Source organism: Protopterus annectens, chromosome 4.part0 (genome assembly GCF_019279795.1).
Source record: "Protopterus annectens isolate FY-2018-M chromosome 4.part0, PAN1.0, whole genome shotgun sequence".
Classification (NCBI taxonomy): domain Eukaryota; kingdom Metazoa; phylum Chordata; order Ceratodontiformes; family Protopteridae; genus Protopterus; species Protopterus annectens.
In genome coordinates, this window is record NC_056733.1 from 288218812 (window position 1) to 288235045 (window position 16234).

The following is a 16234-nucleotide window of genomic DNA, read 5'->3' on the forward strand; positions in this document are numbered from 1 at the left end:
CACTTCAAACAACTTGAATAATTCAATTAATGTGAAAAGTAGAACTTATAGCTTCCCTTATTTTATTCTTTTTATGTTATTCGGACTTTATTTCAAACATTTTCCAGAGTTATTTTGAATATTTCTGTTAATATATCATACTAGATAATATATCCATTACTCAGAAATGAATTTATAGTGTTCCGAATTCCTCGTTTCATATTTTTGCGAATAACAAATAGCTTGAGCAAGTTTTCATACCTGAAATTCGTTTTGGACCTATTTTGTGAGTTACACAAGCAGTAGGGATGATTCAACTCCTATATATTCCTCCAATGTTAACAGAGTGCCTCGGTCTCAAACTGAAGACTTCTCCACTGGCACCATGTCCTTTTTAGACATGCCACTTCTGGCACCATGTCCTTTTTAGACATGCCACTTCTGGCACCATGTCCTTTTTAGACATGCCACTTCTAGCACTGGCACCATGTCCTTTTTAACTTCTGACACCATGTTGCTTGTCCCTTTCTATTATAGGATGAACAGTCAGGGTAGTTTGTTTATATGCTTTATTACACAGAAACGCATCAGGATGGACAGCAGCATTACAAATTATAAACAAACTGATTAACAGACAAACCACACAGATAGACATGCTTACATCTCAACAGCTTACTACAAAATGGCAGTCAGGCTCGCACATACTCAGTATTTATACACTTGTGCAAGCCCCTTAAAAGCTTCTTAAAGTTACACACACACACACACACACACACACACACACACACACACACACACACACACACACACACACACACACACACACACACACACACACACACACAGATCTATAGTATTAATTGAGAATCGAAGGCAGGAGGGGTGTTGGGGGGGATCCCTGCCCATGAATGCTGTGGTGTCACTCAGCTTTTCACAGCCCAGTCTAATGTATGAGTAACTAAGACATTTTCTGACTGCAGTTATTCCCACATCTTATTAATATCTTCAGAATCAGGGCTAGCCCTACCACATTTGAGCCTCCCTCTTTCTCAGATCCTTGCACCCAATATATTAATTCAGCACACACCATGTTGGTCCCAGTTTAAAACGTATAAGCCCTAGAAGTACAACAAATTGGTTAACAACTGGAGCTGAAGCAGTGATGCACGGTTAGCTCTACACTACATCATCTCTCGCAGACAGTTCACATATCACATTAGCAAATTAAGAGTGTAGTGATACCTAGACCAAGGTTCACGATTGGAGGCCAGCCATTTTTTACAGCTTTTAAATGCTAAGTCCCCATGGACACAGGGTGAACAGGCAGGGCACACACACACAAATTCAGTCTGAATAAGACCATAGTCTATATCGTCTACACAGTGTTTCAGCAAGCATTCTATAGTTAACTTTGATTCCCCAACATAAATCACCGGTTATTCAACTCCTTTTGAAATATTTAGCTGATCTGCAAATATGTGGCATCTCATTCTATTTGCCACCATTTTCTTAGTGAGATGGTACTTCAATCAAACAGGAAACAAACTTTCAATTTGGAAATCACCTCCATCCTTTCGTGTCAGTTCAGTTCCTTCACAATTCCAGTTACCGATTCAGTGACCTGAAAATGCATCTTCCCCTTTTCCTTCCACCATCTGTGGAGAAGGGTTCTAGTCTCTATAGCATTCCACTATGCACGTTTTCCATCCTAGTGGCTTTCATCCTCTGTACCCTTTCTGGTGACTACTGTTGTGGCTTCATTCACAGTACTGTATTCAGTTTTGAAAAGCATATAAAGAAATGAAACACACAGTGAAACAGCCACATCCCTGCTCCGTCTGTCCTCCATGCTGCAGTTTCCTGTTCTGTGAATTTAAGTTACCACCCCCAACTTGCACATCATACTAAGTGTACTGCTCCCCAGATACAGTATGCTCGAACGCTGGGCAGTTTCAATGTAGTACTGTCCTTGGAGACCATTGTGGCTTCTGTAAGCTAGGCCTACAATATTACCTACACCTGACCAGCAAGAAAAATACAATACCTGCAACTCCTAAACATGATGCACAGTTCTACATAACTACAGACCGTGGTCTTGGGTTTCTCTGCATCTGAAGCATATTTATGGATCTTTCTTCAGAAGGCACCTCAGCTGCAAGACTTTGTCCATTCCAGGAATAGAGTTGGGTGACTTGCTTCAGCCACTCATTTCCACCCTTTCTTAGGTATCTCGGGCCAGCTACTTGTACCTGGATCATCTGGGTGAGTTCCTCTGTGCTATGGCAGTGGCAGTGACGATCTTATTTTCTCCTTTTCTGTAAAGGAACTGTGCCCTTCACTTTGTGTGAAAATAGATGCAAAGAATTTTGTTAAAATCAGTATCTCCCCTTACTAGTATTGTTATTTCCACTACTGCTACTAGCAGTACTATTACTAATCTGTTTTCCTGCTCGTTTCCATTATGCACCAAAACATTTTTGTTAGATCCTTTTTCCTTCTTCCTTTAGGCGTCCTGTCCATATTACTGATTTCTATAATTTCCATTCATTTAATTTCTGTGGCTAGCTACATGTAGCAGTTCTATTTTTTTTTTTACTATTTTTTTTTTACTATTTGGGGATACAGTTATGTTTTTGCTTTTATTGCACACAAAGCAGTTAGTCATGGTCAAATTTGTTTTCTCAAAACCTTCTCCTGGACAAATATCTTATTAAAATTTGTTGATCAAGCTACAGGTTCTGTTCTGAGCCAGGGATCATAAGGGAGGTACTTGCCTTTATAAGGGTTTCCTCACAGGGATTCATCCACAACTACACTAACTCTTTTAGCCAATACTGTTTTATCTGACCTCATTGTATTGCTCTCTTTCCGCAAGTTTAGTCTAGCCTTATAATTAATCTTAAAGGATTAACTAAATCAGTCCGATTTATTGCTTCTGTACCTAGTAAGGGTGTTCTTTCAGAACTGTTATTTTATTTCATGACATTTACTGACTGATGCTCTGTTACATTTTTGTGCTTTCTGTTTCAGGTCCATCAGTAAATAGGCTAATACTTGACAATCAGTACGCATTTAGGAGGCTGCCACCTGGAATTCCCCCTATTTGCTTTCCTTGTCTATGAAGCCTGCGGGGGTAGCCCATGAGTGAATTTACAGATTCCCATGCACTCACTGAGGCTGACTTTAAAGACCACGTGCACACTGACAAAATAAAATGCAGAATCTGCATTCAGTTTCAATGGTTTTAAAAAGTCTGTGGGTGGCTAGTGGTTCTAACTCCTTTTTCCCATTGCAAACGTCAGCACTGCAGTAAGCAGCTCTCTAATGCTTCAGAGTACTGCTGAAAGGGACATTCCTCTATGCTGTCTGGTCAGAGGTGGAAGCTTTCCTGTCTCTGCTTCCTCCTTTTAAAGAATTTGAAACATTTTTTAGTATCATGTAGCCATATCCATTTTCCTACCATGTCAATTTCCTCTTGCAACTATAGTAGGGAAGATATAGGAGGAAAGAATGGTGCAATTTCTGTTGTTGAGCTTAAAATTTTTAAAACTAGCATTTCACACAGTAATATTTCATGAATCTAGCTGCATGGCTTCATCTACTCATTAAATATTAACTGTATCCAAGTGGAAGTTCCTGAGTTTGTCCGTTTTTCTATTTTTTTCTTCAACATAGGCGATTCAGCAAAAGCTATCAAGCACCCCAGACCTCATGTCATCACTGTGCTCAGTGCAAGAGCACGAGTGCATGTACTCATTCAACAACCTCAAAGGAATACCCCAGTGAAATTTAAAATATTAAAAGGCAAGCCATTTTACATACACCTTTCATTTCTTTTGCTAGAATCACTACTCTGTGACTGCAGCAGCTCCTAAAAATTGCAGAATGGTAAGGTGTACCATTGTGTATTACCTTTAAAGTTGGTTATGTAGCTATTTTGCTTGACATGGAGTGGCAGCTTATTCTATAAAAGGACCCTTTGGGAGAAATATCTATCCTGCCAAAATGTTATGTTATTATTTTGATGTAGATTTACATCCTTGGAGTAGGGAATGGTATCAATGGTATTGCCAGATTGTTTGAGTACTTACGGAGTTTAAAAAGAACAGTGTCCTTTGTCACATTATAGGCCAAACAGAAACTGCCACACAAGAGCCTGATGGAATACAGTGACAGATATTTTAGATGGCCTGACTTTGTTGAGAAGCACATGTTTCTTGAGTTCTGCATTACATTTGGACAGATACATGTTGAAGGGAGCTGCAGGGGGAAAAAAAATCATTTTCTTTAATCTGGAGGACATACATTTTGTAATTGGTTAGGATAGATAGACAGAGGATTTCCTAATGATGTGGAACAGGGGAAGTTTTTTTGTACACAAATGTGCCAAGATCTCTAATGACAATGTCCACTTTGAAGGAAGCATCCTCTAAGTGGTATGTGTATGGGGTGCTCTTACTTTTCAAACAGTATAATAACTTATTTTTGCAGTGGAGTCCATGGTCTTGTAACCAGGATATTGTATGGGGTAATCAAAGTTCATATGTTTATAAGTTCAAGTTCACAGACATTCACAATTTATTTATTTTTTACAGAAACACTTGACATCCACTTGGACATCAGTGAAGTATATACTACATACAAGTGAACCCTGTGGGACACAAGTGCTGACCGTCATTTTAGAGAAGTGGGACCCAATGACCCTAACTATGTGAACATAGCCTGTAAAGCCCTTAGCTGTCCAGCAGATTACACAGGAGTTCATATTTAAGAAAACGGGCTCATCAGTAATAGCAAAATTGGGGTTGACATACGACCTCATATATACAGCTAGAAAAATCCAGTGATTCAAAGGGAGTTTTGGTTGTCACAGTCTGGTATTATGTTAGGTTTCCACTTGGGGACTATGAATTCTGTAGAAAAGGCTGCATAAAACTGATGCCCAGGATATACAAGTGCTAAGTTCTCATTATATCAAAGACAAAAATTCTCTCTATTTCATTAGAAAAGAAAACTTTTTTTCCCCATTTGCAACATGACATGGTTAGCATGCCTTGCTTTCAAGTGGCTAAATCTGTGGAGTTGAATTTAGAGGATTTTTGCAGCAGACGTTCTATAGTAAGAATATCAGTCTTAAATATGTTTTCTAGCCAACTATCTTATTGTTATTACCAAACAGTTTCATATTTAAATATCAAAGGGAGGCAGGAAAAAGAGAGGAAGAGAAATACACTTTCAATAAAGAAAAGAAACACTACATATTGCAAAAGCAAGCTGGAGTGATACACAAAAGTTGAAATATGAAGTACAGATACAAGTTACAAGTGCGTGACAAGTTGAAACTTTAAGATGCACAACTGCAGACTGATGTGGCATGTAAACATTTCAACTTACATTACATCCAGTTCCAGCAGCTCATGGTAGCATGCAGAATTCTACAGCTCAACCATTCCACATTGTACGTGTACTTCAGAAGAATGAGCGCGACATCTTCCAAAGTCCTCAATGGCAGATTAGCAGGATCATCACTGCAGGACCTATCTACCTGTAATTGATGAAGGCTAAAAGAAGATAAGATTTCCATTCATTTGAGAACCTCCCTGCAATTAGGATATTGTCAAATTTATATTGTGGCTGCTCGTGTTCCGCTTTTTGCACTTTAGAGGCATTCACATACATTTGTCTGCAGTATGTAGAACCAGTTCCCAAACTCCTTAAAGCCCTCCCCAGATAAGGACAGGATCAGAGAATTCTGAAGTGTAGAGCAACGAATCTACACAAAGATCCCAGCATCCGGATGGCCATCTGACATTTGGCGTTATACAACCTAGCAACCACTACTATGATGCAGCCATTCTTTCATGAATCACTTTGGTTATTCCACATGGGGAAGAGTCTACCTGCATGCATTTGTCTTACTTTCATCTGATCTTAAAACAGCTAGAGGTTTTAAGAGAACAGTGATACACTAACAGATTCAGTCCTATGTGACAGATACCACCATTAAACCAGTCTAATATTCCATACAAGAACTGTTCACACTCCCACAACCAAAAACAAAGATTTAAAGTACAGAACAATTAATTAGTAAGAATAACAGTTTGTGTGACAAAAGTATCAGCTATGCATATAACAAGGTATAACCCTTATAATAACAGATTTCCCTCTAGAGCCTTAAGATCTAGTAACCAGAGCCTCATAACTGTCATCAAGCATAAAAATGAAGCTGGTAAATCCCTCTTTGCCAGCATCATTGCCAAAAACTGCAATGCACTACCAAGCCACATAACCTCTACTACATCCCCTACTCATTTAAAAAAAACTCCTGAAACCCCACTATCTAAATGACTAGCTATGCTCATGTCAATCCCCAGGTTAACCCATACCAAAAGATGGTTTCAGAGCTTCAGCTATATAGAAACAGCTTTTTCTTGAAAGCTCTCTCTGCCATATTGTATGAATGCTATATGCATGATTTGTTAGCTCTCTGTTGTGTATTGTATTGTTGTTGTTGTTGTTTTATTTGTGAAGCTTTTCTACCCAGGCCTCCGCTGAAAATGGTCCAGTCAGACTTTCCTGGTAAACAAATGTAAAATAAAACTAAATAAATAACAAGAAATTATTTAGTACAGGGTTACTATTCACTACTTGTTACACTGAATGGTTCACAATGAAATGCAGGATGAGAAGGAAGGAAGGCATCTAAAGAAGGAAATGAAAATGTCAGCAAAGTGCAAAGAGAAGGGTGAATTCGATATTTAATGCAGATAAATACAAAGTAATATACGTAAACCGCAACACAACTGGTGTCAGCTATCAACTGGGCAAGTGGAATTGATGGCAGCAGAGCAGGAAGTGGATCCTAAGCAAGGGAATCCTGAGAATATGAAGGAGGAATTTTGGATCGTACTATTGAACAGCAGCAGGAAATGCAAGACTCACTTTTCACACTCGGACAGTTTGGATTTGCCCATACTAATCCAAGCTCAAGTGCAAACATTAAACGGAAAAGATTAACAAGCAGAAATGTAAAGTCTCTGTATTAAAAGCAAGACATAAAAGTCACCAGGTGCTGAAAAGCCTGCTATCAGATTTACACGGATGCGATACTGATGAAGGCAGTTTGGCCAAATAGCTCCTTCTTGGAAGGAAGTTTTCATTTCCATGATTCTGAATTAGGATAAAAGGACCCAGAGCTACCACACGCATGCATACTAATTCGATAATACCTGGCATTACACACTTTCATGAGTGCATTCACCAAGTGGTGTGTTTGGTGCCAAAACTGGTTCCCATGAACCACTGTAAGTCTGTACATTGGGAGATGACATCCAAGAACATTATTATAACTCTTACTTTTCTATTACAACACTTACCTTTCTTCAGGATACTATAACTTAATTCCCCCTCAATGAAACCCACTTTAAATGATGAAAAGACATTACATCAAGTACACTGAAAGTATCAGTTTCAGACTTTCCAAAATTGTGGTTTTCTTCTCTCATATATTAAGCTCTTGGACAAACATTGTTCAGCTTACAAGGAAATGGCAGTCCTGTTCAAAAACATAACAGGTGTATCTGTTCTTCCTCTTCTTATTGCCTTACACCTCAAAACAAACAAGCAATCTTACAGAATTAGAAATATCTGTGCTATAAATATTTGCTTCAGAAGATTATTTTTTTCAGACAATCTCCTTGTGTATTTAAATAAAATGATGAGGGCTCTCCCTATACTATTCTAAGGGCTACAGCACTTCGGTCAGCTTCCGGGTACCATGTAAATGGAACTAAACCAAGGCACTGTCATTTAATTACACCCCTTCAAGCACACCAACTGAAAAGTATCACTGCTTCCGGAAGCATAACATGATTACCTCTGAATGCACTGGTTACCACAAAGGAGGAGAAGGTTTTACAGACCTGTTAAGTATAAGGGGGTTTTCCTTGGATGAAAAGTCTTTTTACTGGAACTTTCACAGGCATCTGCCATTCAGTTGTTTATTCTACACAATCTATTATACACATGTTTTGGGCTACTCCCTCATTCTTTTTTCATTTCTAAAACAAATGTAATATCATCCATTTTTGAGAGAGATAAGAGAGCCACAGTGGCTTGAAGAAAGATGACACTTCCTTCAGAAATAGGAGGCTTGGGATTACTTGACGCGGTCTCTCATAGTCTAAATCTCATTAGTGCTCTTTTTCATCTTCAGAACTGTTCTGCTACATCGAGGGAATTCCTACATATTTTGGAGCAAAATATAGGTAACCCTACTGACCCACCTAGCCAGGGGAGTAAGTGGATCTAGAAATAATTCCTACAAAACACAGCATGGGGCAGGAAGAATGAGCCAGAGATCCTTATAGCTTAAGGACATTGCATAAACAGAGTTACTGGGATCAGACTTTAAATGGAGAAGTTGTACTTTGGCCCTTGTTTAGAGTGAGACACAATTTGTTTCAATGAGGTTATGTGCAACATAAGCAGCTCATCATCAAGTTGACAATTTTCGGACGGTACAGAGCCATATCATCACAGGAGGATTCAATTCTTTTCCTTCGTAAGACGACACAGCCTATATATTCAGAGAGGTACAAGTAAAGGAGAAATGGGAACAAAACCTTCAACTGACAAAATATCAGGCTATGTAGATCAGATCTGTCCAGTGCCAGGGGTAGCAGCTAAACTTCACAGATTTAGAATTTTTAAGTCAACAATGTTTCCACAAATATTTTACACACCAAGCATCTGTACTGAATCGTTTATGGGTCAATCTCAATAGTGTTGAAGATGTCCAACAACCCTGATAAGCTCCTGACTGCATTTATTGGGACTGTAAAGCCTTCATATCTTACACAGAATTACAATCACTTAACACCTTGAGGCACCAATCTTTAGAGGTGTTGCCAGCAGCAATTTTAACAGGATATATAGTCAGTAGTAACAATGCAAGTATGCAGTAGACTTGCATTACTCGATTATCATAGTAACTAAAATAGCAAACCAGGTGATTAGGACAGTATCTGCACCTTTGAATTTTAGACACAAAGTACGGCTTCATTTGTTTTGCATCACAATGGCCTTTGTACTGAAGTCCTCTGGAAATTTCTTTCCTTCAAGGATTCTTCCCACATTGCACTTTGTGCTTCCGAGTACAATGCAGTTCTCTCTTTTCTTTTGCATCAGCATCCCATCACCAATGACCAAGAATTAGAATGCCATAAATTCTGGCTTTCTGATCAGGTCCTGGGATAACAGTCACCGGATATTTGGTTAAAAATGCAACCTTTGAGTTTTTTTCTTTTTTTAAATCTATGCAAGTTTAATGTTCCTCTTTTTGTGACCCTCCTACTAGTAACAGAAGCAAAGTGAATTGGATAACATGCAACCTATGTCAACAGCAGGTGCTTACCAAATGAAAATAAACAGTGCAGACCAGCAATGGCAAGGAAGCTTGACAGAGGATAATGCAGGCATACCGAGGGGTATGTCAGCTCTGTACACACTTGTGTCCTTTAAAAGGTCAGAGGGTAAACTACCGGATTCCGGCCTGTAGCTCGCGAGACATTTGCCTGCGAGCTACTTCGCCGAAACCAAGCGGCTGCATCAGCATTCCTTCTTCCCGTGCAAGGAATGCATTTATTTAATTATTTATTTATTGTGATGTCAGACTGACAACACAATAAATAATTAAATAAATGCATTCCTTGCACGAGAAGGAATGCGTTACACAGCCCGTACAGCTGCAGCTGCTCGTCCATAGATTATAGTGGCAGCGGCTGTGCTGTTCAGGCACTTTGCACTACGGCAAAGTGCTGATGCAGCCGCTTGGTTTCGGCGATGTAGCTCGCAGGCAAATGTCTCGCGAGCTACATGCCGGAATCCAAACTACCACTGTAGAAAAAAAAAAAACTTTGTGCTTGAACTTGTGGAAAGATATGCTTAACTTTCTTTCCAGTAATCACACCAACAAGCTCCCTGCCTCAAACCACTTGGCTAGCCTAAATTACTTGACTGCCTACAAACTACACCTCTGGTACAATGCATGTGTCCTTCTCATGCAGTGAAAGGTTTATCAGCAGCTCTTCAGGTAATACACATTTTCCAAGAATTGTGATGTAAGCAAGATGCACTATATATATGCCCACCTGGTGCCAATATTCAGGATCCTCCCCAGACGCCATCATTTTTTCCATCCATGCCAGGTTGTCCTCAATATATTTTCTCAACAATTTGCAGTAGGATGTCTGGAACTTGTAAGGACCACAGTAACCCATCATGGTGTTCATCCAATGCATGTAAATAAGCTGTAGAAATATAAAAACAAAACTCGTAAGCATATACTAAGGTCAGAGGGTCAGAAAAAGGAGGAAAACTTAAGACACTTACAAGGCAAAATTTAATTAATATGAAATGTTACTTTCTTTTAAAATGTCTAGACCTCAGACTAAAATCATGAATTGTAAAATGCAGCCTACATCAATCATTCAGACAAAAATTCTTCCATCTTTCTGAGGTTAAATAAAAAAAACTATAGTATAGTAATTAAAAATGACTGGAAAACATGCAAAAGTTGTACAATAGACTGTTAAAGAATCAAGCATGGAAATGTTCTAAAATGGTTGAAAATCTCTATATAGAACTAAAAAAAAATAAATTTTGCAACTGCATTAGTTACTTCTCCGTACCATACACTTGCATACAACAGACACACACACTTCTCTTCTATCTGCATCAGAATCCCTAGTGTTCAAGTCCTAAAGACTCCTGCAAACTTGTACTACTATCCTCATTCCTGTACTTGAAGAAATCCAATATGTACTACAAACACTCTCACTAGCTTCAGATAAATTGCACCTTGTAGTACCCAAATACCCACTAGCCACCCTCAGCTTTCTGCTACACACCTCACCTACCCTCAGTGAGAGAGAGAAAGAAAAAAAAAAAAAAAGACATTCCGTCCTTTATTTTCTGTCTTGCAGCCTGTACAAGTCCAGCAAAGTACAATGTGTACCTACCATAAATGTAGATGTTAGAGAGTGTATTCACTGTTGCAGTCATTACACTTGGGTTATCCTGCTGGCAGGCTACCCGCAGTTGGCCCGAATTCCAAAGTCCTGGTCAGGCGTCGGTTGCGGTCACCTCTTCCCCAACGTCAGTGCGCCAGGGGTATAAAAGATGCAGCCGACACCATTTTCTTCAGTTTTTCTTGCCCCAGATGTCAGGTGCCCCTAAAAGGGTAGGCTAAAAATTTCTGATCAAAAAATAGCATGCACATAACCTTCATCTACAAGAAAATACACCACATAGGTTGTATAGAATAGAGAAATACAGATAAGTCCCAGCAATGAAAGGGGGATGGTGGGAGGGTAACCTGGACTGCAACAGTGAATACACTCGAACATCTACATTTATGGTAGGTACACAACTGTACTATGTTCATCGTGTTTCACTGTTGCAGTCATTACACTTGGGTTGAATCCCAAAGCTGAAGTTGGGTGGCTGGGCCTAAATAGAATTAGGAGTGGCTATGAGGCCCTGCAGAACTGCAGTGGCAAAGCCTGCTCTGGATTTAGAGTAAAGAGGCAAGTGGTAGTGCTTGGAAAAGGTATGCACTGATGTCCAGGTTGCAGCCTCCAAAATGTCCTTGGTTGGTACTCCTCTGAGGAAGGCTGCTGAAGTGGCTGCTGCTCTGGTAGAATATAGCCTAATGCCCTTAGGCACTGATTTACCAGGTTGTGAATAGCAGAAACGAATGCAGTGGCCTATCCATTTTGAAATAGTCTTCTTTGAAATAGCTTTTCCTTGCGATCCTGCAGCATATGCAACTAAGTTGTTCAGTCTTTCTGAAAGCTTTAGTTTTGTCCAAGTAAAAGCGTAGCTGTCTGTGTATGTCCAAAGAATGTAGAAGTCTCTCCCCCTTATTCTGCGGGTTTGGATAAAAGGTAGGCAAATGTATGGTTTGGTTAAGAGCCACACTGGACACTACCTTAGGCATAAATGTTGGGTTTGTCCTTAGAGAAACCCTGTCCGGATGGAAAAGGTTCCACAGCCATTAGTGCCTGTAACTCAGACTCTTCTTACTGAAGTTATTGCTAGGAGAAGAGCTGTTTTCCATAAGTATTTTATCTCAGCTGTATTGGCTGGCTCAAAAGGAGGCAGTGTGAGTTTTTCCAAGACAAAATTGAGGTCCCATGCAGGTATTGGAGCTCTCCTTGGAGGTCTTATGTTTTTGGTCCCTCTGAGATACTGCCTTAGCAGTGGATGAGAAAGAATAGGTGGATCCGTATTGTAATGAGCTAAAATGGTAGAGGCATGGGTCTTAATTGAGGAGGATAGGCCTTTGTCCAGCATCTCAGTTAGGTATTGTAAAATCTGAGGAATGTTTGGTACTGGCATGTCAATTCCTTGTGCCTGGTTCCAAGCACAGAATCCCTTCCATTTTTCTGCATAAGATTTTCTGGTGCTGGGCCTCCTGGCCTCCAAAATAACATCCATAACTGCTTTAGAGAGAGATGTGTTCTGAATGGTTACATTATCTGCCATGCAGCCAGATTTAGGCTTCTGAGTTGGCTGTGTAGGATCGGATTGTTTTGTTGGGTCAGCAAATGAGGAATTTGAGGTAATGTCCAGGCTGGGCCTTGAGACAAGTTCTTTAGGATTGGGTACCAGTGCTGACGTAGCCAGTCTGGGGCAATCAGGATCATTTTTGGCTTCTCTTGTCTGACCTTTAGGAGTGCCTTCAGGAGGAGAGACAGAGGAGGGAAGGCATATACTGTGAGGGCTTTCCAGCTGAATGAAAGGGCGTCCACTTTCCATGCTTGTTGGTGATAAGTCCGAGTGCAGAATCTCTGTAGCTGGCAGTTGTGAGGGGAGGCAAATAGATCTATGTCTGGGCATCCCCATTTCTCTATTATCATTCTGAAGATGTGTGGATCTAGTTTCCACTCGTGAGGATCCATGAGGTTTCTGCCTAGTTCGTCTGCCAAAGTATTTGTCTTTCCTGGCAGGAATTGTGCTTGCAGGTGTACTTGATAAGTCAATGCTGTGTTCCACAAAGTCATGGCTTGTCTGCAGAGGGGGTAGGAATGTGTGCCTCCTTGCTTGTTTATGGACCACATGACTGTAGCATTGTCAGTCTTTATCAGCAGTTGTCCTGGATGAAGTAGGTCATTGAAGGCTGTCAGGGCATTCTGTACAGCTAGCATCTCTTTTAGATTGATATGAAGATGCATTTGGCTTGTGGGCCATGTGCCCTGAACACATTTTCCTGCCATGTGTGCCCCCCACGCATAATCTGATGCATCTGTTAGTGTCTGCCTGGCTGTGGGTAAAGTGAATGGCTGTCCCTTGTTGTGGTGACAGGCCTGTGCCCACCATCGAAACTCCTGTTGCAGGCAGGGAATGAGAGTAATTAATGTTTCCAAGCTGTGGCAATGTTGTGTCCAAACACTTTTTAGATACTATTGTAGTTTCCTCATATGCAGTCTTGCATACGGAATTAGTAGAATGCAGGATGCCATGTAACCCAGAGCCTGCAGAATTTTCTTGCAGATAACTGGGTCTTTGTTGCCATGTATTCGAAGTAAGAAGTCAGTTTCCTTTGTCTGGCGTGAGATAGCCATCTGGGCAGCTGTATTTAAGCTTGCACCCAGGAATATTATCTCTTTAGAGGGTACTAGTTTTGATTTCTTTTCGTTTACTGTGTACCCTAGGCAAATTAGTAATCTTTTTACAAATGCCAGATGCTGTAGTAGAATGTCTTTGGTCTCTGCTTGAACAAGGCAGTCGTCCAAGTAGGGAAATATTTGAATTCCTCTGTCGGCAAAATGCAATTACTGGTGCCAGGCATTTTGTGAAGACCCTAGGCGCAGAAGATAAGCCAAAGGGCAGTGCAGAGAATTGGTTGTGCATGGAGCCAGCTATGAATCTTGGGTATCTTCTGCAAGATTGTCTGATTGGGACATGCAGGTATGTTTCTTTGAGGTCCAAAGTTACAAGCCAAGCCTTCTTGCCCAGCATGGGCAGAAGCTGCTGCAGAGTCAACATTTTGAATTTTGGAACGTCCAGAAAAGTATTTAGAATAGAAAGGTCCAGTATGGGTCTCCAGGCTTTGTCCTTTCTGGGGACCAGGAAAAGTCTTGAGTAAAATCCTTGTCCTTGTTCCTGTTGTGGCACTTTTTGAATAGCTCTCATGTCCATGAGGACTGTAATTTGTTTTTGTACCTCTGCCCATTGATTTTTTTGGCAGGTCTGGCATTCCTTTTAGCCTTGGTAAAGTGTGAAAATGGAACCTGTAACCTTGAGACACAATATTCAGAACCCATTTGTCTTGGGTGATTACATGCCAATTTTGCAAAAAAAGTGCTAGTTTTCCCCCCAAAGGAGCTGCCAAAAGGTAAGTGCTTGGCATTTGAAGGGGGAAGTTGCTGGGACTGTTTCCTATAAGATTATGACTTGTCTTCCCATCCTTTTGGGGTTGCACCCCACTGTCGTGGTCTGTAAGAGCCTTGGTGCGGAGATTTGCCTCTTGGGCATCTGTATCTGCCTCTTTGTGGTCTGTCTGACACTGGAAAGGACCAATTTTTAGAAGGCCAATTTCTGCTAAATCGAGGTGGCTGTACCTGTAAGAAATCCTTCACTGTTTGCATAGATTTTGCCTTATCCTCCATTTTCTTTAATACCTCTTCTGCCTTAACACCAAATAAAATATCCTGCTGTAAAGGTGCATCCAATAATTTTGCTTTAACATGATCAGGTAAACCTTGTTCTTTTAACCAAGCATGCCTTCGAATCACAGATCCTGTAACTGCTGCTCTACAAGAAGCCTCTAATGAATCAAAACCACATTGCAGAGTATGCTTTCCCACTTGTTCAGCTGCATGCAATAAATCCTGCATTTCCTTATAGTCAGGATGGTCTGAACTTATAAGCATTTTCTGTTTTAACAGAGACATTAAATATTGTTAGTATTTAAGCATGTGAAACTGGCAATTTAAAGCCCTCACTGCTAAAGTTGCAGAAGTGTAAACTTTCTTCCCCCATCTGTCTAATGCTCTAGAATCCCTGTCAGAGGGAACTGGATTTTTAGCTGTGGAAACCTTTACCCCTTTGGAACCCTGGGAAATAGTTTCTGGGTCAGCAACAGGGTTTTTATAAAGAAATTTGTGAGAGTCAGGGACTCTGTAGTACCCATCTGGTTTGACTGGAGCAGGGGGCAAAGAATCAGGATTTAAACTGGATTCAGAAAACACATCATCCACAACATCTAACACTGGCGGAAGAGCAAGGGGCCTATGCTGAGGCAAAAAAAGAAAGTCTCCAAGCCTTTTCTTGGATTCTGAGTAATCTTGGCCCTCCCAATGGAAATGCTCCCTCATGGTATGTAAAGTTTCCCCAAAAGAGTAATCCTCAGGAGGAGAGGCTGAAGGAATTGATTCTTCAGCATCAGAATCCTCATATGTGGGTAAAGAGTATCCCTGGTCTGAAGAGGAATCAGAAGAAATGGAAACCTGGCCAGAGGAATCATAGTCTGTATCCTGCCTAGGCCGGGGGATGGGAACCCCTGATTTTTTGAGCATCTGTTTTTTAGGCATGGAGGCCTGTCCAGGTGAATGCTGTACTTGCTTCTTTGTCTTTAATGGAGTTTTAGACTTGGCTGTAGTTTTAATGGTAAGCTGTGAAGGTCTGAAAACACCCTCAGAAGCCGATGCCCGCTCAGCGGCTCCGGACCCATCTGAGGGGTTAGTTTCCATAGGCCCAATACCTTGAGTTTCCAGAGGCTTAGCCATCTCCACGTGGGAGTCGGAGGCGGCCTGTGGCTCTGAGGTAGCGGGTGTCAGGGGCTGCAAAAGCGCCTCACTGAGAACCGCGAACCAGCGACTGGCCTAAAAGAGGCCTCATCGTCAGTCTTGGGCCTCGGATGCCTGTCCTTATCCTTGTCTTTGCGTTTTTTGTGTATTCCGGTCGTCGGTTGTTCCGACGGCATGGTATAATTGAACCTTCAGCCAAAGTAATGTAGAGCGAAGTCAAACTGACGTTTAATAGTGCGCTTGTTAAATTTAGCACAAAACCGACAAATAGTGACGTCGTAGTCTGGGCCTAGGCATGGAATACAGTAAGAATGAAAATCCTTATGAGGTATTTGCTTCCCACAAGAAATACAATTATTAACTTTTACTGACATCGGTCTGAGGCAAGAACAAGTTTCCCCAACGGGGTACTTAGCTTTATTGAAGACTTCGGTTCTGAA

General features: G+C 40.8%; 1 protein-coding gene across 1 annotated transcript in view; it reads right to left on the reverse strand.

Moving 5' to 3' along the window:
- Positions 1-16234, reverse strand: part of PLBD2 (phospholipase B domain containing 2) — a 634614-nt gene that overhangs the window by 407907 nt on the left and 210473 nt on the right. The window contains exon 3 of the mRNA XM_044068270.1: positions 10131-10289. Within this exon, the coding sequence (XP_043924205.1) occupies positions 10131-10289 (159 nt within the window). The remainder of the gene's footprint in view (positions 1-10130; positions 10290-16234) is intronic.